Below are 19,430 nucleotides of genomic sequence, written 5' to 3'. Positions count from 1 at the left end.
TAAAGCCTGAAATAAAAGGGAAAACTAGAAGCTGGCTGAAAATAGCAGGTAGCAAACACATAGTTAAGCCTCGGAGATAACAGAGGGACCCAGAGAAGCCTGTGTAGAGTTTTTTGCAACCCAAAAAGCCACTGACTTGTTAAAAAAAAAAAAAAACACCCACAAAGGGATAGGAAGTGTATGTGTGTGTGAACCATTTATAAATATTTCAATGTTTGTTTTCAGGCAATTATTTTGATCTACTTTATTTTGAAAAAAAAAATCTGTTGTGTGCTGGTTAAATAACACTGGGCTTTGGACTTTAAAATTCCTTGTTTAAGGGATAAAATGTAGACATATCCACCTCAAAGCTTTGGCACCCATTGCATAAACTTAAGAATTTTCACATTAATTTTCACCTTAATTTCAGTATTTCGGTGCTGGGTAGGAAAGAATGCTGTGAGTTGGCATGAGTTCATATGGGTGATGTCATCACTCATAAATGCTGTGAGAGCCTTGAGTAAGATTAGTTCTCCTGGGGTCTTTAAAGATTTTATGTGTTTCATCACAGTTCACCTGAATTTCTAGCATGAATCTTTGCAGTCTACTCTTTGCCAAAGAAGTTCCTTCCTCAAAGCCAACTGCTGACAGCACAAAATTCTCTATAGCAGGGCGTTAGGCATTTCCTAGCGCATGAGCCCACTAAATACATGCTGAAGGTGCTGGTCCTCTCAGCTGCCTGTGTATCTACAACTGTTTTGGTGGAAGTTGTACTCTCAGTGCCTTATTTATCACACAACCTTAGGAATGAAGGAGGAGGAATTCAAAACTAAGGAAAAAAAAATTATCAGGGCATAAAGTAAAGGTTTTAGAATTATAGATATGAGGGTTGGAAGCAGGACTACAACCAAAAAATATCATAAAATGACTCTAGATTGCACAGAGAAATATTCCCTGTACCCTCCAGCTATTCTTATATCTCAGTTAGAATTGAGATTTGAAAGCCTGTCATCTAGTTTTCATGAGGTATTCCTGCTATACTTAAATTCTATATGTATAAGTTTCTTCTAGACTTGACTGCATGATCTTCCTGGAAATGCACCCTATTAACTGACACTGTGAATAGATTCCCTTCGCCTGGCTTAAATGGCTTAATATAGACTCAAAGAACTCTTTAAAGTCTATAATATTCTGCACTGTATGTGCCCTAAATAAATATTAATTGTGTATGAAATTTTAACTTCGATACACATTAATTATTTTTCAGACAAACTATACTTCTTGTTTTGAGTTTTGTTAGAGTAGATGGAGGTCCACAGTAGAGCTCTTAAAATTCCCTCGTCTTAGGGCACCCTTCCATTCCTGCCTCAACACATCAGCTGCTTTGGGATTCTGAGTCACATACACCAGGTAAATTCTTACCAGTTTCTTTTTGAAATGATAACTTTGAAATGATTACATTGACTATATTGTTTCAAACTTCTGGAAGGAGACTAAAAGCTGTAGCAACCCTATCAACTTCCAAGTTCCTGATTGAAATAGTGGTGCTGTATAGATCAAAAAGTCAGCTCATAAACCAGAGCTTCATTCTTGGGGAAAAATATGCAGTAATTTTAGGTTTAGCAATCGTAAACATAGCTGAGAAGAAATAATTATGCCTTGTTGCTTTGGACAACAGTTTTGGGTTTTTTTCTTAATAGGAGATAACATAAGACAAGATTAATAGTGGACAGAACTGAGATTCCTGACTACAAAAAGACAGTATTAAACTATATATGAGAAATTCTGGCATCACAGTGACAAATTTTGGGCTCATAGTTGGAAAGAGTTGATTTAATACTATTCATAACAATTGGCTCAAGTAAATGAAAGATTAAAGTCTTGGTGAAAACCATGTCTTTTCTCTCCCACCCTACATAACGCAGTATTTCCCAAGAAGATCATGCTCAGTAGCACCCTGAAAAAATTGTCCCTCCACTCCACATAGAAGTGGGAATTAGATAAGCAGATAATTCTATTTTATAATTTAATCACTCTCTTTTCAAAGGAACATAACACACGATCCAAAGTAAACAGCAATCATACAAACAGATTTTGTACATCACTGAATAATTGAAAAACATGGACAGTCATCCTCAAAAACTTCACTCTGTCAATATTGACATTTTATCAACCATTTATCAACCTGCTGTTGTTAGCTATATTAGATGCTTCATTGATTTTTAAAATGCATATTTTGGAAACACTTAGAATTGTAAGTTATTTTTAGAAACTGCTTTAATAATTAGATCCCTTTAGATCTTTAAAGAGGAAATTAATTTGTTGCAGGAGTGCATGAAGCATACAACAGGTATAACGTTTTACACACCTATGCTTTTCCTTTCACAGGTCAAATAGTTAAAATAATTAGAAAAATGGAATATTAAAGTGTAATATTGTTAAGAGTTGTCTAAAGAATGCTCATTTCACAAACTGCATGAAGAAAAAAAGTCAGGGAAGAAAAACAGAAAGCAAAGCATAGCTATGTGCCTTAGCCACGGTGTTACCCATCCAGCCAGGTATGGAACAGTTGCTCTGTTATGCACTGAATTTCAAAAATGTTTTGAACAACGGGAGTGTTTCAGCTGGAAGCTAGAGTGCTATTCTTTGCCATCAGTATAGATTCATCCAGAACATCAATAGGGCAGATGACAAAGTGACTTTTTGGACAGTAAGAGAATAATATTCCCCAATCAAAAAGTTGATTATGTAGGCAGGCTTATTCTACCAATAAGGGGAGAAAAGGGTAAACTTTCATTGCTTTGAAAAACTAATATATATTTTTAAAAGAAATAGAGTAGGTGCTTGCTTGTTAGAATGCAGTTCCAAGAATTAGAACTAGAGGACACACAATTAAATTAGGAGAATGCCCATTCCCTAGCTCCAATTTCGAAACCCGACTCAGCTAATGTTCATACAGATAAAATCTTGCTCACCTCAAAATCACATGGGCTCCTCCCTGTTGCCTCTTGAGAACAGTCTCCGGCTAAAGGTACTTCTAGAACTATGCTCATATACTGTACGGGAAGATGCTACCGGGCAAGGGTCAAACTCATACAAGGGAATGTGCTTAAACTGTACGAGTGACTGCAAGACTGGAGCCAAGACTCAAGATTTTCTAACTTCCTGCATCAAGTGGCCATAAACGCTTCCCTGTAATTTCACAAAGGTGAAATGGCATCAAATTGTTACCAAAGAGAGGCCTCTGCTTTGTTTATAACCATATGCTAACTGAAATGTTGTTTGCTTCCTACTAACCCTCTTACTATGTGAGAAAATAATTATTGAGCTTCTTACTGTTTGAGAAAATAGTTGGTCACTGAGCTGATAGTGATAAGAACGTGATAACAAGAAGTAGTTAATCACTTCAAGGTTCTCTCATATGTCAAAGTACGTACTCCTATACCAATTAGGACAGAGCAGGGGCTACTTCCTAAACCAGCAAATTTACAAGTAAACTTTTACTGTTCTAGATGACTCAATACCTTAAATGGATAATGTGAGGAAGGGTATCCTTACCTAAACGACCACCAGGAGCTCATGCCTGCACAGAAGTGTTTTGCTGACACTGCAAAATTTAATATGCATGTACAAAAAAGGCTATTTGGTCATCCTAATGAATATGTAAGCCTAGGTGGAGTTATGTACTAGTTAGGCAGAATGATGAGAATCTTTTGTGTATAAATAATGGGTGAATATTCCTGGTAAGGTGTGCTAGATTTGTGGATTTCCACCTAGCACCTGATGTCGAATAAAGCAATATCTCCTCTCTAAAACTGCTTCTGGTTTCAAGAGCTTTTGTTTCAGGTAACAAAAGAACTGCAAGTCTGCATATAGACTGACTCTCAATGTTCTTCCAGCAGCTCCTAAGAGGGTAGTGGTGAGTGACTGCATTTGAATTGTTTGCTATCCCAATACTGATACTAAAACTAAACACTGTTACACCACTAAAAGCTGTGATACAGTCAACAAATTTTAAAACTTCTGTTAGAGAAATGTATTTATAAGGACTTACAAAGAAAGAAGTTTATAAGAAGTTATAAGAATAGATATTTAGAAGAAGTTATAAAGGATATGGGGAAGCAAAGGTACTTGAAAATGGGAAGTGAGAAGAGGGAGAGTGAACATAGTGGAAGCAGGGGTAGAGGAGGAAAGGGAAAAGGGGGGTCATGGTATTATTGTATGAGCTTTTTTAATTCCTCTTTCACATGAAGTTGAAAAAAAAAAAATTAAAAAATCTTTCTCTTAAGAATACCTGGAAGGTATTTCAAGTGACAGAGCAAAGCACAATCAATTTTAGGAGAGTACTTGCATGCATATTATTTTTGTTAATGAAATACGGATGTCACTTAGAATGGCAGAGCCAGCACCTCACCTCTGTCCTGCTCGTTGCTGACAGGGACCACAGACATTTTAGCAAAGTTCTAGACTGAACTGCAGGGCTGGCTGCTCCCCTGCCAGGCACAAGAGACTGCTATGCCTCCCCTCCTGCCTGTCAAATCATCCCTTTTCTAGACTAAACGAGTACAGACTTCTCAATGACTCCATATGTGTCCTGTTATCATGTTAACAACATACTACTATTTGGGACTACTATTAGTCCCAAACTGGACCAATGTTGTCTTCAAATTAAATGACATAATTATTTTCCAAGTCCTATATAAAGTAGTCTTGTAAACAAAAATTGTCTCTTCTGTCATTCTTTTTTCTTTTTGATGATTGACTACAACAGCCAGAAGATACTTTTTTGCATTACTACTACATTTTCCTCTAAACTATTTATGTTCTGTGTGAACACCATATCCTTTTCTACTGTATTTCTATTATGCATTTGTGCATGTCATTTCTCCTTCCCCATTATGCTTAGCAAGTTTCTTCATAGAATTTGATAATTTTATTTTATTTTTTTTTTTATTTCAGACTATTTCTCCAGCTCACCTAGCTTGTTTTGAATTCTAACCATCTCCATCAGAGCGCTTGCTGTAATAGTAGGTTGGGACCATCCTCAGCTTTTGTAAGTGTACTTCTTACATTATCATCAAAATTGTTAATAAAAATATCAGATAGCTTTGGATCTAGGCCAGATCACAGTAAGATCCCTACAAATTTGAGTTAGACAATGAACAACTAATTGCTGGCTGCTCTGTGCATAAAAATTTTCAAAATTCACAGCATCACAGAGTTAGATAACAGCTGAGGTTGGAAGGAACCTCTGGGGATCATTTGGCCTACGTGGCTCAAAGAGAGTCACGTAGGGCTGGTCGCACCGAAGCACATCTGGATGCATTTTTAATGTCCCCAAGGAGGGAGATACCCCAGCTTCTCTGGGCAAATTTTTCCAGTGCTCACTGAACTACCCATTGCATCTCTAATATTTCATCTAGACCAAACTTCTATATTTCATCTGGAAAACTTCTAAAAGCATTTTAAATGTCAACACAGAGCTGTTTCCTTCCTTTTCCATTCCCAAATCTACAAAACCAGATAACCTGTCAAGAAAGAAATTAGACTGGTGTGACATAATCTATTCTTATCAAATACAAATAATTTTTTCCTTATCACTTTGTTTATCAGCTTGAAACTAGTATCTTTAAAAAGTGAAGATAAAACTAATGGCCTTGATCCTTCTGGCCCTCATCTTTTCTTTTTTCTTTTTTTTTTTCCTTCTTTCTTTGAAAGGTGTGTGCCCTTTACAATTGTTTGAAAGTTTCCTACAGTTTTGAATTTTCAGTCATAATTTCCAGGGGAGTGAAGACTGCTTCTGCTTCGCCTTTAAGTATAACACAAGAGATTTCAACAGTCCCTGATGAATAAAATATATTTAATTATCTCAATATTATGTAGTACCCTCTTCCCATATGCTGCATTCTTACATTGCAAAGGTTCACTGAACCGTGTTAAGTACCTGGTCAAAATTTGGCTTTTCTGTAAATGTTGCAAAACAGACACAGAATGTCTAGCCTTCCCCGTGACATCTGATGTTTGCTCATATTTCTATAAAGTAGTGATTTCATTATTTTTTTCTCTTATTTTGTATATATTTACAGATTTTTTGTTGTTACTGCCTTTCTGTCTCCTGCTTCTGTAACAAATATGTAGTTTGGATTTTCTGATTTTATCCTAAGAGATCTGTTTTATTCTTTGATGGTCATCTATAGCAGTGTTTTAATATAATCAACACTTACAAGATTAACTTTTAGTTTACATACCATTAAAAGGAATTTTTCAACAGCTATAGAAATTGATAGTATTTTTTTTTTTCTGTCCAAAAAAATACAATTTGCTGTTGGGCCTTAATGTCATAACTTTATAAATGACTTTCAGAATTCATTCCTAAAAACATTCACCTACCAATTTCTCAAGTTTGGTGAAGTTTAGATTAGATTAGTTTAGATTTCTAAAAATCAACAACTTGATCACAACTGTGCTGCCTCTTAAAAATTATAAACTCTACTATTTCACGGACACCTTCAAAAAACCCGTCTTTCTTTTTCGGGCTTTCTATCGCTGCTTCTTATTGGTCAAAGTAACATTGACTTCGTTCTTCCCCAACATTCCAAAAACTTTTTCCAATGAGTGTGTCCTGCCAGTGGAAAATTTACAAGTCTTTTCTTCACATACAGACTATCCACAAGGCTTACTTTTTCTTCAAATGAAAAAGTGTAAGGAAGTATTTTGTTTCTATGTTATCGTTGTTAAAACTGACTGTTGCCGTCTGAATGATCTTGACACTTTGTTAAGTCCATCTATGGATCTAAAAAGTTATTTTCCAAAACCAAATCTAAACAAATACCTAATTTCATACACTACGAATAAAGTATTACCTTTTTTAAACATTAAAACATTTAATTCAAGGTAACTCACACATTAATTTTACTAGCTTATTTAAATGACTGAAAGGAAAGTTTTTACAAGGACGGGTGATCCTTGACTTAGCTATGATCTCTGTTCCCTTTTTCAGATAAATTTCAGTATAGAAGGGAATATTAATCCATAAATAAACACAACTTTTAAATAAATTATCTGGACTTAATAAATAATAGCTCAATTTTACTTGAAAATGACCATGTTCTCTTGTTTAAGGAAAGACAAATTTTTAAAAAAAAAAAAAAACTTAATAAAAGATCGTTTTATATTAATGGACCATGTTCTCTTGTTTAAGGAAAGACAAATTTAAAAAAAAAAAGCTTAATAAAAGATGGTTTTATATTAATGGAATCTGTGGATACAGGTATTTCTATCTGGTTTGGTTTAAGAAAAAGACTAAGATTGCACAATCTATCTCACAGAATGAGGAGCTGAACAACCGCCCCCCCCACCAAAAAAAAAAAACCCAACACCACCAAAACAGAATGAGGAGCTGAACAACCGCCCCCCCCCACCAAAAAAAAAACAAACCCAACACCACCAAAAGAAACCAAAACCAACCAAACCAAAACCAAAACACCGACACACAACTAGGGAAGCTGAGAGATCAGGGAGATGTGAGACCTAAGGCAAGGTGGTCAAAAGAATATAGATGAATTATTGTTGAGAACATTGACTATCAGTAATTTTACTTAAACAATATTAAGGGTACTTTATTAATTTTTTTGCTTAGGTGCATAAAAATTGACCTACACATTCTTGCGGTATCTATTTTAGAAGTTACATCAAAAAGCTGAATTACAGACATTTAAGGTGGAGAATTTACAAATTGCCCTTACATCTGAAGTACCTTTAAGGGTCACATTTTTATTAAAGCTAGATTACAGGCATATTTTAGCTTAATAGAAAATTACTGCCATCTCAGTAGCAAGTCAGTATAGCTTATACTGAGCTATTTATTTTAAGCAAGATTAAGGTCCTTCTGCTTCACAGTTCAGTGATTTAATTTATCTTCAGAATTATGACTATAATTGGAGATTTTTAGGATACTTCTGAATAAGATAGTTATTTGAATTTCCAAAGAAAATATTCAGAAACTTCTCTTAAAGCTTACAACTGAATGCCTTTTCTTCTACAAGTGCAAGAAAAGTGAAATAAATAGAAGCTCTGTTGTGATACCTTCAACATTAGCAACTTCTACAGTTAAGCCTTCAAGGGCGATCAAAATTTTGGTCTCCCCTGTTCCAGACAGACTACACAGAATCTCCACAGGCTCTTTCCACCTGGTTTTGAAAACACTGACTTCATCTGCGTAGTACTTCCATGTTAGTAGTTATTGTAACTCCCTTCCCTCTGGCATGTGCACATTTGTCAATACAGAGGCAAGGATCAAGGAATGACATGTGTCTGACACCCACGAGAGAAATGCTTCAGGAGCTCCCAAGGCTGACTAGCAAAGAAGAGACTGTGACAAATTCCAGTTGCATTACATGAACATGTACAACACAACGCAACATGGAGACAACTTTTACCTTGTAAGAAACCTAGTGTGGGAAGAAATCAATATAAACAGTGAGGCTGTGACTAACTCGGGGAGCTTTGTGGGGCAAATGCACTGACACAGGTATGAAGTGTTTGGCAAGCTTTCTCTGTACAATTTATGCTGTGAATATGGACATATCCTTTTCCAGTTGGTGACAGGAAAAAAGTTTCTGTTTATATTGCTTTTTTTTTTTTTTTCTTCTATGGGGTGGGCATTCAGAGCTAAACTCAATTTCAGTTTAAGATGCTTCTACTGGTGTGGAATAGGTTTGTTTGGTCTTTAAGCTCCTTTCATAGTCAAAAGGGATCTGGTCACCCCAGTCAGGGCAAACTAGGGAACAATTTATTCAGCAAAGTTACAAGGAGAGAAATTTTGTTGGCTCAGTGTACAGTTCTAGCACCATCCTGTCATAACCAGGATGTCTTCATGGAAATGGTAGACCTGGCAAAGGACTTTTGCCAAATCTATCGTGCAGTATTTGGCAACTAAGTGGCATAGTACCTAACAAACTCCTAACTTGTCACGTTTGTGCAATCAAATACAGCCCCTGGATTCTACTGCAGTTTACTGAATTGCTCCATGGACTCTATCGGTCATGTTGACCAGACCTCCATTGTCCAAAATGTAAGCTTCAGGCTCTAGAGAATTCTATGTCGACACTTAAATTTAAATGTTTCATCTGCCAGCTGAATGTCATTCATAATAACATAAAAAGTAGAAGAGAAACAGCAGTCACTGCCTGTAACTAAGAAAGCATGTTAAGATATTTGTTAATGCCTTTTCAGTTTTCAGGTAACTATTTAATAGGAAATGTAATTCACGAAAAAAAACCCTAAATGCAACAATCTCACTCCTTAAACTGAGAACTTGAAATAATTTACTTTTTCTTAATTACATTTCATTTTCTGACTCATTTCTAAACAAAAAATAATACCAGCCACTCTTTTAAATGTTAGCTCTTCAGAAAGAGAAAGATGCTTTATTTGGGGAGTCAATCTGCTGACAAAGAGTGTGTAAAAAACCAAAAATTTAGCTTTTGTTACAATTTTTAAAATTGGAAGGTATTATTTTTTTATATAAAAGATTGTTGGCTTTTTTAAAAAATATATTTAATATAAAAATATATTTAAAAATATATTCTATGCATGGGAACTATATGATACCAGCCACTCTTTTAAATGTTAGCTCTTCAGAAAGAGAAAGATGCTTTATTTGGGGAGTCAATCTGCTGACAAAGAGTGTGTAAAAAACCAAAAATTTAGCTTTTGTTATGACTTTTAAAATTGGAAGGTATTATTTTTTTATATAAAAGGTTGTTGGCTTTTTTTTTTAAATATATTCTATGCATGGGAACTATATATAAAAGAAGATGAAGATCATATATAGACTGTTGTCACCTTCACATCTAATCCAATTTCCAAGTTTAAAGTGCACTAATAAAATCTAGTTCTGACACTATCAGACTACTTAGAGAAATAGCACTGAAAAACTAGTGTCATATGTGTGTGATACATTAAAATTTTCAACAAAAATAAAAAGTGAATATATTAATATTGTTCTAAATAATTTCATAATTAGGCCGTCCTAAGAATGTGTAGCGCAGATATTTTATTACTGATTTTTTCAATTTTTATCAGAAAAAAGTACATCTACCGGACAGAAGGCTTAAAATAACATAAAAAAATATAAATAATTAAGGATTGTATTACAAAATGTCGCATTTAGATCCAATACAATCAGGAAAAATCAGTGTCTGCACATAACTGTTCCTTGTCTTTATAGCCTTGAATTTACCATGCTATTGTCTGCTCAGCTATTACCACCATGTCCGAGCCAAAGCTAAAAGCAGCTATGCAGAGTTTCCATGTTATGATGTAGCTATGAAATGTAAGTTTAGGCACTCATTTCAGATTCTATATGACAGCATATTTACTGCAATCAAGCTAGTTTCCAGATAAGAACAATTGATAAAAAATATTGCCATTTGTTTAGCACAACCACACCAAATACATAAACTCTCTTTATTCAGTATTTAAGTGAATGGCTATACTATCTTATAAAGATCAGTATAACTTCAGACAGATTAAAATATGTCATTTTATGTATTTAATTTAAAAGCAAATGCTATTATAATGATTCCACAGGTCTCAGGGAGATATTAACATGCATTTATTTGCCTTATGGAATCATAGTGGATAAGGCCCAGCTCTGCTCAGTAGTGCAAAAGTGTATTAAACACAGAGAAAGTGAAAAAGTGAAAAAAAAGTGAGAGAGAAAGAGGAAAAAAACCAACCCAAAAAAGGACAATATATCTTTACCTATAAGTTTCTAAAATTACTCTCCACTCGGTTAAACACCTAAGTCCATAAACATTCTGAACAACATACAAGAACTCATGAAGAGAAAAATTCCCAAATTAATTGTTTCAGTTCTCTGTCAATACAGCACAGAGTAAACATAATTTGCCCTTATACAAATATAATTACTGAAGTTTATTTGTTCACATTCATTTGCTCATTTTCAAATTGAAAGTTATTTTCAAAATTAAATAAAAATTTATCAGAGAAATATCAGACTTACTCTCATAGTGAATTAGGAAACCAACACTGGAACGACTGTTGTCCGTAGTGAATAGCAGATACATGTAATTTCCAGTACTGATAAGGAACTGGGGTGCTTGTGTTCCATGGTATTCTCCAATTAATGGTGACGAGTTACCTGGTCCATCTCTGACTTCCAAAGTATCATAATTAACTTCAGTCTGAAATCTGAAAACCAATATGCATGTTAGCTGGCAAGTAGAGGAATGGTGTTATTTTCTTTAACTATTAGAAATACAAACCATGTGTAACTGATCAAGAATATCATACATATGAAAATTTTCATATCTACAGACCAATTGGTATATTACTGAGGATAACAACTACTGAAGGTTTTAAACATCTTTTTCCTTTTTCTTTGCTTTGCTGAATAAAATCCAGAAGGGATGTAACATACTTCATATCGACCATATGACTGGGCTTCAGAAAGACATTTAGTGGGGAATATGGGTACAAAACTGAAAACTGTGTCAAAGAACACTGCATTATGAATATCCAAGGAATTTCTTGCCCTCAGGCTAAAAAATAGTTGGATAACCTAGGAATACCTTCAATAATATTTCAATACTTCATCTCAATATTTTAAGTATTTGCTATTTGGCAAAAGCTGTTTTACATATTTAACTGTTTAATTTTTTATCCAAAGATTTTTTTCCTAACATAATTTGCTACTTTACCTTTAAATAATTATTTTTTCCTATGAAGTAAAGCAGTACAAAAATACTAAACATCAATCAATCCATCATTTTGAAATTTGTAACAGTTATAATAAGCAGAATTCGTTAGTTTTTCTTAATGTGTCAAAGAAATAGGTGATATAGATAAGAATAGAAAAAGAGAAGGAAACTAATGAGACAGTTGATTTACAAGAACAAATAACTTCAAAATCAATAGCAGACTCAATTTCTGTTTCAATCACTAAACCACATCACATTTCTCCAATTCACAAAGGATGTCTACTGTGCAGTCATCCACTACCAGTTGCTCTTAAATCAAACAGCTGAAATTTGCTCTTTCTGCAGATGAAACTTTGACTGACATTTCTCACATCAGATGCTTTTCAAGACAGGTTGTGGTTATATCAGACACTCTTGCAAACTGCAGCATCTAAACCATGCACACATCAATTTTCCTGTCAACAGAGTTTGTGCTATTACACAGATATCTGTACTGGTCTAAATATATTTGCCTGCAAGCCCAATATTCTCATTTTCATAAGATGTTAGTCTTTCAAAAATGTGTATGTTCTGAGATTCGCTCTTCTATTCCCGTAAGGCTTATTAGTTCAGCTTCTGAGAGCAATAAACTGTGTCCCGATGCAATACAACAGTTTTCTCAAAGTGAATGCCCTTAAGCTGTCTTGCCAATACAGGACGCGTGTTTAGTGGGTCTGGAGATAAGAAACTCCATACTTGTAATTAAAGAAAACTGCAAATAATTAAACATGCAGAAAAGGGGAAATATATGGGACATTCCTTCAAAGCGTAAATAAACTTTATACTGCGTTAGGCAATGGGGACAGAATGAACAAGTTCCCCAGCCAGGCCATTATATTTTACAGACCAATTAGCATTGGTCATACAAAATCACCCTCACAGACACATCAGTAACAGCAAGTTTGGATTTAGCAAGTATTTAGTAGTCTCTATAGTTCTCTCATGATGCCCTGAAAACAAAAATACATTCAGAAATTGGAAAGTACTTGTTTGCTTAACGATCAGAGCTAATGACTGCTTGGAAACTGGCTTAAGCCCTTCATATCGTTCCTTCCTCTTCACACAGAGGACTCTCTAGATTTACAGTGCTTTCAACCCAGCTACCTACTCTGGATACGTTGGCTAAAACCCAGGTGATTGCTTTCACTGTTATCTATCCCTTCTGACAGTGGAACACAGGGCTTGCAGGCTTGCTAATAGATTAAGCATTTTCAAGACCGGTTTCTGGCAGTAAAGTCAGCTACCATGGAATGACCTATATCCATACTATTAAATATATCCTTTAGCCTATCAAACAGGGAGATATTATTCAAATTTCCTATTATGAACGGTTGTTTGCCCACACTAACTCCTATGCTTGGTAATTATTTGGGAGAATAATTGTTGGCAAGCTCGTGAAATACGTTAGAGACTATTTCAGGAATTTAACTGCACAAACACATGAGTTCTTGTGGCTGGAAAGGTTCTCTGATTCTGTTTAATTTACCACAACAGAGAGTCACAGAGGGCATCACTAAAGTATTTGACAGTTTTTTAGTGTCTTTCCATAATTTCAGAGATTATACATTGATTTACCCTGCAGTGAAATGAGGAAAACAGACAGATACTGCTAGGCTGGTTTAAATACTTCATTTGTACTCATAATGAATGGACTCAAGATCAATAATTCAATAGTTCAATTATTTTGATAGTTATGTTTCTGAGGAAAACTAATTAGGAATAAAGTGCTTTCAGCCAGCAATTGCAGTTTTCTTAGCGGGGCGGTATGACAACACAGGCTTACAAACCCTTGCTGCAGACATAAAACTTAAAATAACTCCTACAGGAGTTATTTTAATCCTACCCATTAAAACAATCTTTATTCCCAGTAGGTTCTTGCTCATCTTAAACTCAGAAATTTATTTCTAGTTCACTTGTTTGTTTTGTTTGTTTGTTTGGGGTTTTTTGGGGGGAGTGGGTTGGTTGGTTTGTTTATTTTTCAATATTTGCACTGTCACTGCAATGATAAATTAAGATAATTTATTACTGGAAGTTCTGCATCCTTACTGAAAGTACTTAATTAAGACTTAATTTCTGTTTTCTTATTTTATTTTAAAGTTTATTAGCATACTTATGTTAGTAAAAGGGAATTTGAAAAAGACTTCAATAATGCGATGTTATCCTACTTCTCATATATAGTTAGGTAAGTTTGAAATAAGGAGGTTTGTTTTATATACTATCCAATGAGTTTTCATCAATATTCAAAATACCAAAAATCTTCCAGTCAACAGTTATACTTCTAGCCCCTTCTCTTATGGCTCGAATCAATTAGATTTTACTTTTTTGTTACCCTTCCAGCCATTAGTCACGATCTGAAATGCAAAAGGTTTAACGTTAAATCTTCATTGGGTTACTCAGTCATTTGCTGCTATTTCTGGCAAGTTTCTAAGTACTCTGGTAAGGCACATTAAAGCTTCATTAGCTCAGGAGTGAGGTAATTTACATTATGAATATCACATTCATGCAAAGTTTCATTCTGGCAGCTGTATCTGTGACAGTAAGTCATATAGCAAGGTAGAAAAGGTTTCCGTTTTCCCCAAACTAAACATGTTATTTGACAAAGTATTGTACTTGTTAATTAATGGACAAAATCAGTTAATTAATCTATTTATTTTATAGTAATTTTGCTTATTGATTTATAAGTTGCTAATGTTATATCAGACAGTTAGTTTCTCATACATAATAAAAAAGTTTTCCATTCCATTTTTAATCTGGGTATCAAAGCCTTCACGTTACTGAAAGAAAATAACTTGATTGCAAAAGGGAGGTTATTATACTACCATTAACTTCCCAAAGTATAACATTTTTAATGAAATTTATAATGCAATGTCGTAAAACTATGCAATTTTCTAATCTGCCAGGAAAGCATAAACCTCCAAAGAAAGCAATGAAGGGTTTCTTCTCTGTCTACCAAAACCAGTGTGCTTAATGGTAATACTGTTTTCTAGTTGAAAGAAAGAGACAGACTCTTTCTTTTAATAATGTTGATACAAAGCGGGAGTAGATCTTGCTTCCACTGCATTTGGGAAGATGTCCCTGAACCTCAGGCTTCTGATGATTAATATTTAAAAAAAAAAAAAAAAAGCTAGCAAGTAAATATAAGCTTATAATTAATATATTAAGTCTTCAAGGAGAAAAAAAAAATAACTTAAAATTGTGAACTTCCTGCTGAATGCAATGAAAGCAAACATCCTTTCATTGTTGTTAGAAGTAACATGATAATTTTATGAAAACTACAGAAAGAGTTCCCATTCTTTTCTGGTATTGATCATTCTCTCCTTTGTCCCTGACCTTAACGCATTTATAATAAGAAAACAAAACAGGACTGGAAAAAGGATACAGTAAACTAAATATACAACCTATTTTAATCTTCACCAGGACTTCAGCAGCTTAGTGACCAGTGTACGTTCAAAAAGCATTGGTTTACATATCAAGGTAGAACTCTTTTTCTTATATGAATCACTTTGCATTTACTTAATCTACCTGCAATTTTGTTGCCCAAACACCCAGTCTTTTAAGAATTTTCAGCAATTCTTCAGTCATTCCTTTTGTTAATATCCTGAATAACTTAGTATTATCAGTGTAATTTTCCCCTTTTTAAGGTAATTTCTGAATATGCTGAACAGTTTTTAACATAACACAGATCTCTGTAGAACACCCCAAATTCCACTGTGAGAATTTTATCGTCGGTTAATTAAGTTTTTATTCATGCAATATCTTTCCTTGTATTAAAATGATGCTTAGCTTTTTAATAGCCCTTTTCAGGTGTAAAGGTGAGGTTCAAAATACAAAACGTGCATTTTGAAAACCCAGGTAAACTATACCAAACATATTTCTATGCTTTCTGACACCATCAAAGAATTCTAGGTTTCTGAGATAGGATTTCTTTTCCAAAAACCGTATCAACACTCCCTCAGTGTATCATATTTATCCATTTTTCCACCGGCACTATAACAGAGTTTTCACAGCGCGCAACCAGCATCCAGTTCCTTAGATGCCCATGAAAGACTTAAAAGATCCGGTTCCTGAAACGCACAGGTATCAAAACAGTTTTAAAAGAACAGTTAGAGTTACACACAACTTTCAGTTGTTCAGTTGTCTCTTCTTTGTATTCATTCAGGGCTCCTGGGTGAATGCTGACCAGTGCTGGTGACCTGCTGTTCACCTTCTCTGTATCTGCCATCACCTCTATCAACGACACTTCAGTCTGAGGCAGATCTCCCAATGAGTTTCCCAAAACGAAGAATGTTGTGAATGTTAAGTTTACACGGGTGCAAGAGGGAAACAAATAAATCAATGGAAATGATACCTGCAGAAATTCCCTAAGCACATTAAAAAACCCCTTTAAGTTCAGGAATGTCCTGAGTTGCAGACTGGAGAAGTTCTTAGAGGAAATATCAGATATGTTCATCTGGGCCTCACACTTCACCCTAGGATTCTGAACTTTTGTTCCCATGAGGAACATAATATTAAGCAAGATATATCTTTGACTTGACCCAGTAATAATCACTTTTACACTCTTCTGCCCTTCTCTCCATTAACTTTCATCCCTTTTTGTTTCGGCTCTTAGAAACAGAAGACTGAATGATAGTGAAAAATTTTGCTAATCACTGCTGACTACATGCAAAGGTGAAACAAGACTCAGATTATTGCCTCCCTTGGGCAATAGCAAAATACAGAAAGGTCAATACAACAGCAGCCTTGCTCCAAGCACTGTCTTCTGTACTGTCCTTTGAATGTTTTTGACAAATGGAGTATTTAGTGTGATATTAGTATCTAGATCAAACACCTAAACAAATGGATATTTTTAATTTATTTCACAAAGATGCTTGAAGGATGAAGATTTTTTAAAATTTTGTTTTCTAAGTACTTTAAAAAAAAATTTACAATTTTGTTAGGTACTTGTATGTCATAGGACATCAAATTAGTCAAGCTGGATCTGGCTTTCATAAACCTGTGCTGACTGTGCCTGATTGTCTGGTTGTCATGAACACACCGTGTGATGGCACTCAAGATGATCTGCTCAAGAACCTTCCCTGGCACCAAGGTCAGACCGACAGTCCTGTCATTCCCCAGCTCCTACTTGTGGCTCTTCTTGCAGATGGGCACCACATTTGCTATTTTCCAGCCAACTAGAACCTTCCCAGTTAGCCAGGGCTGCTGATAAATGATAAGCAGTGGCTTAGTGGGCACTTCCACCAGCCCCTGTAGTACCCTTGGGTGGATCCCATCCAGCCCCATAGATCTGTAGCCTTGCTACAGTCTGTCCAGATCTCTCTGTAAGGCCTCAATACCCTTAAAGGAGTGCGCAGCTCCTCCTAGTTAAGTACCTTTGGCAAACTTACTTAATGTACATCCAATTCCTGTGTCCAGATCATTTATAAAACCATTAAATAGTACTGGCCCTAAAATTGAGTCCTGTGGAATCCCACTGGTGATTGCCCCATTGTAACCCTATTTATTATAACTCTTTGAGGCTGTAAATACAGCTTTAAACTTTCATTTTCTGCTAAAGGAATAGTATTGTGAGTGTTGCATCATAATTTCTTTTTCTGGCTCAGATTCTTAAAAAAATATTTTTCTTCTTCAACAATAAAACAAATATTTTTGCCCATACATGACTTGTTAGACTTTATGATTCTCACCTGTCAAAAGTTATCTTAATGGAATGTCCTGGTCTTGCTTCAATCACCCATTCACAGTTAAGTGAGTCCTTATAATATCCTGGCCACCCTGGTGGTAAAATAACACCACTTGATGCTGTCAAATGTCCACCACATGGTGCTGAAAGAAAAAAGCATGTATACTTATATCATACACAGTATTTCCAATAGAATGTTATATACTCAAAGAACTTATAAATATTGTATTAAAAAGCATATAAAATTAAGTTTCAGATACAACAGAGCTAAATTTTCTACATTACATTATGACCAGTTTGTTTTCTTCAGAATTACAAGTCCTGCAATGCATCTTATTACCTTATATATATATTAATATGGCACTTGATTCTGCCAGCGCTCCTTCTGTTGAAAAGCACATTATGTCATTAAAAAATAATGTATCATCATTTTTTAGTTCTAGTGTGATTCCACATACGTGGAAATATCAGACAAATCGTTCCAAGTTGTTTACAGTTAATTATTTTCATTGTACTGTGGAATCTAATACCTTGTTGAGTAATCATTCAGCTCAGTGGAACTGATTGTTGTAAATATTCCACTGAATCATAGAATGGTTGAAGTTGGAAGGGACCTCTGGAAATCATCTAGTCCATCCCCTGCTCACTACAGCAGATTGCACAGGACCATTTCCAGTCAGGATCCAAAGGCAGACACTCCACAGCCACTCTGGGCAATCTGATCCAGTGTTTGATCACTCTCATAGTGGAAGTTTTTTCTTATGTTTAAACAGAATCTCTTGTATTTCAGTTTGCATCCATTGCCTCTTGTCCTGTCACTGGACACCACTGACAAGAGTCAGGCTCCATCTTCTTTACACTGTCCCGTAAGGTATTTATATACGTTGTTAAGATCCCTCCTGAATCCTAAGCCTTTTCTTCTCCAGTTTAGACATCCCCAGTTCTCTCAACCTCTTCTTGCATGACAGATGCTCTAAGTCCTTCATCATCTTTGTTACCCTTCACTGCACTCACTGCAGTATGTCCACGTCTTTCTTGGACTGGGGATCCCACAACTGCACAAACCTCTCCCAATGGAGATCCCAGCACTGCACAAACCACTCTCAATGTACCTCACCAATGCTGAATAGGAAGGACCTAGCATTCCCTCTCAGCACAATTCTCCAGCCTGTCAAGGTTCCTCTGAGCAGGACCACAAGCATATGGTGTACCAGCATCTGCAGACTTGCTTAGAGCGCACTCTGCCCCAGCATTCAGATCATTACGGAAGATTTTAAACTGCATTGGACTATTCTTAAAAGAACTATATATCCTTCTATACCAAAACAAACAATAGACAAAATCTTAAAAAAAGAGTCTAATAGTTTAATCTTGTCCTCATTAAAAACTAGGTAAACATCCTGCAAGGTTCAGAGAAAGGATTACTCAATGGTACTTAGGTATTTTCTTAAAGAGTCATTTCCGTATTTGTTTTCTCTTTTATTTTTTTTCTCAAAGTGGTCCTATTGTATCCTTTATTTATGTGTTTGTGGAAGTTACAATGAATACTTTATCCACCGTGTGTAGAGATTGAAAATGAGAAAGTATCTTTGACTGAAGACCCTTGCCCTACTCCTGCTTTGGAATGGGCTGGTTTTGCTCTATGCAAAACCCCCTGCTCCACTGCATTACTCGTTACCTGGCGTAATCAGGACAAGAAATCCTGTACAACATCTGGGTTCACATGTACTACTTCTATGAGGCTGTTAATGTGGTTTTGTCCAGTATCTCTAAATTTTCTTAGAAATACACAGTCTTCTGAGAACTGAGTGGTCAAATTGCCCATATAATAAAAACCATAAAAATTATATGATTTAGATCCTTAAGTTACTGTAATGACACTGAAATTAATAGGAGGTGTGAGATTTACACCAATAATAAAGTTTGGATTAGTTTCTTCAAAAAAGTATAATTTGACTGACTACATATCTATTGTTTAATATAAGATATGCAATTTTTTGAACATT

The 19,430-nt window shown here is 35.2% G+C and overlaps 1 protein-coding gene across 2 annotated transcripts in view; it reads right to left on the bottom strand.

Annotated features, from left to right (window-relative positions):
• Positions 1 to 19,430, bottom strand: part of CSMD1 (CUB and Sushi multiple domains 1) — a 1,104,383-nt gene that overhangs the window by 252,590 nt on the left and 832,363 nt on the right. For both annotated transcript variants that reach the window (XM_014948981.1, XM_014948982.1), the window contains exons 16-17: positions 17,429 to 17,567; positions 11,009 to 11,196 (exon numbers count right to left, since the gene is read on the bottom strand). In XM_014948981.1, coding sequence (XP_014804467.1) covers positions 11,009 to 11,196; positions 17,429 to 17,567 — 327 coding nt within the window. The remainder of the gene's footprint in view (positions 1 to 11,008; positions 11,197 to 17,428; positions 17,568 to 19,430) is intronic.

Source organism: Calidris pugnax, unplaced genomic scaffold (assembly GCF_001431845.1).
Source record: "Calidris pugnax isolate Ruff unplaced genomic scaffold, ASM143184v1 scaffold141, whole genome shotgun sequence".
Lineage (NCBI taxonomy): Eukaryota > Metazoa > Chordata > Aves > Charadriiformes > Scolopacidae > Calidris > Calidris pugnax.
The sequence above is the reverse complement of the archived record's forward strand: the minus strand, read 5'-3'. Positions and strand labels throughout refer to the sequence as shown.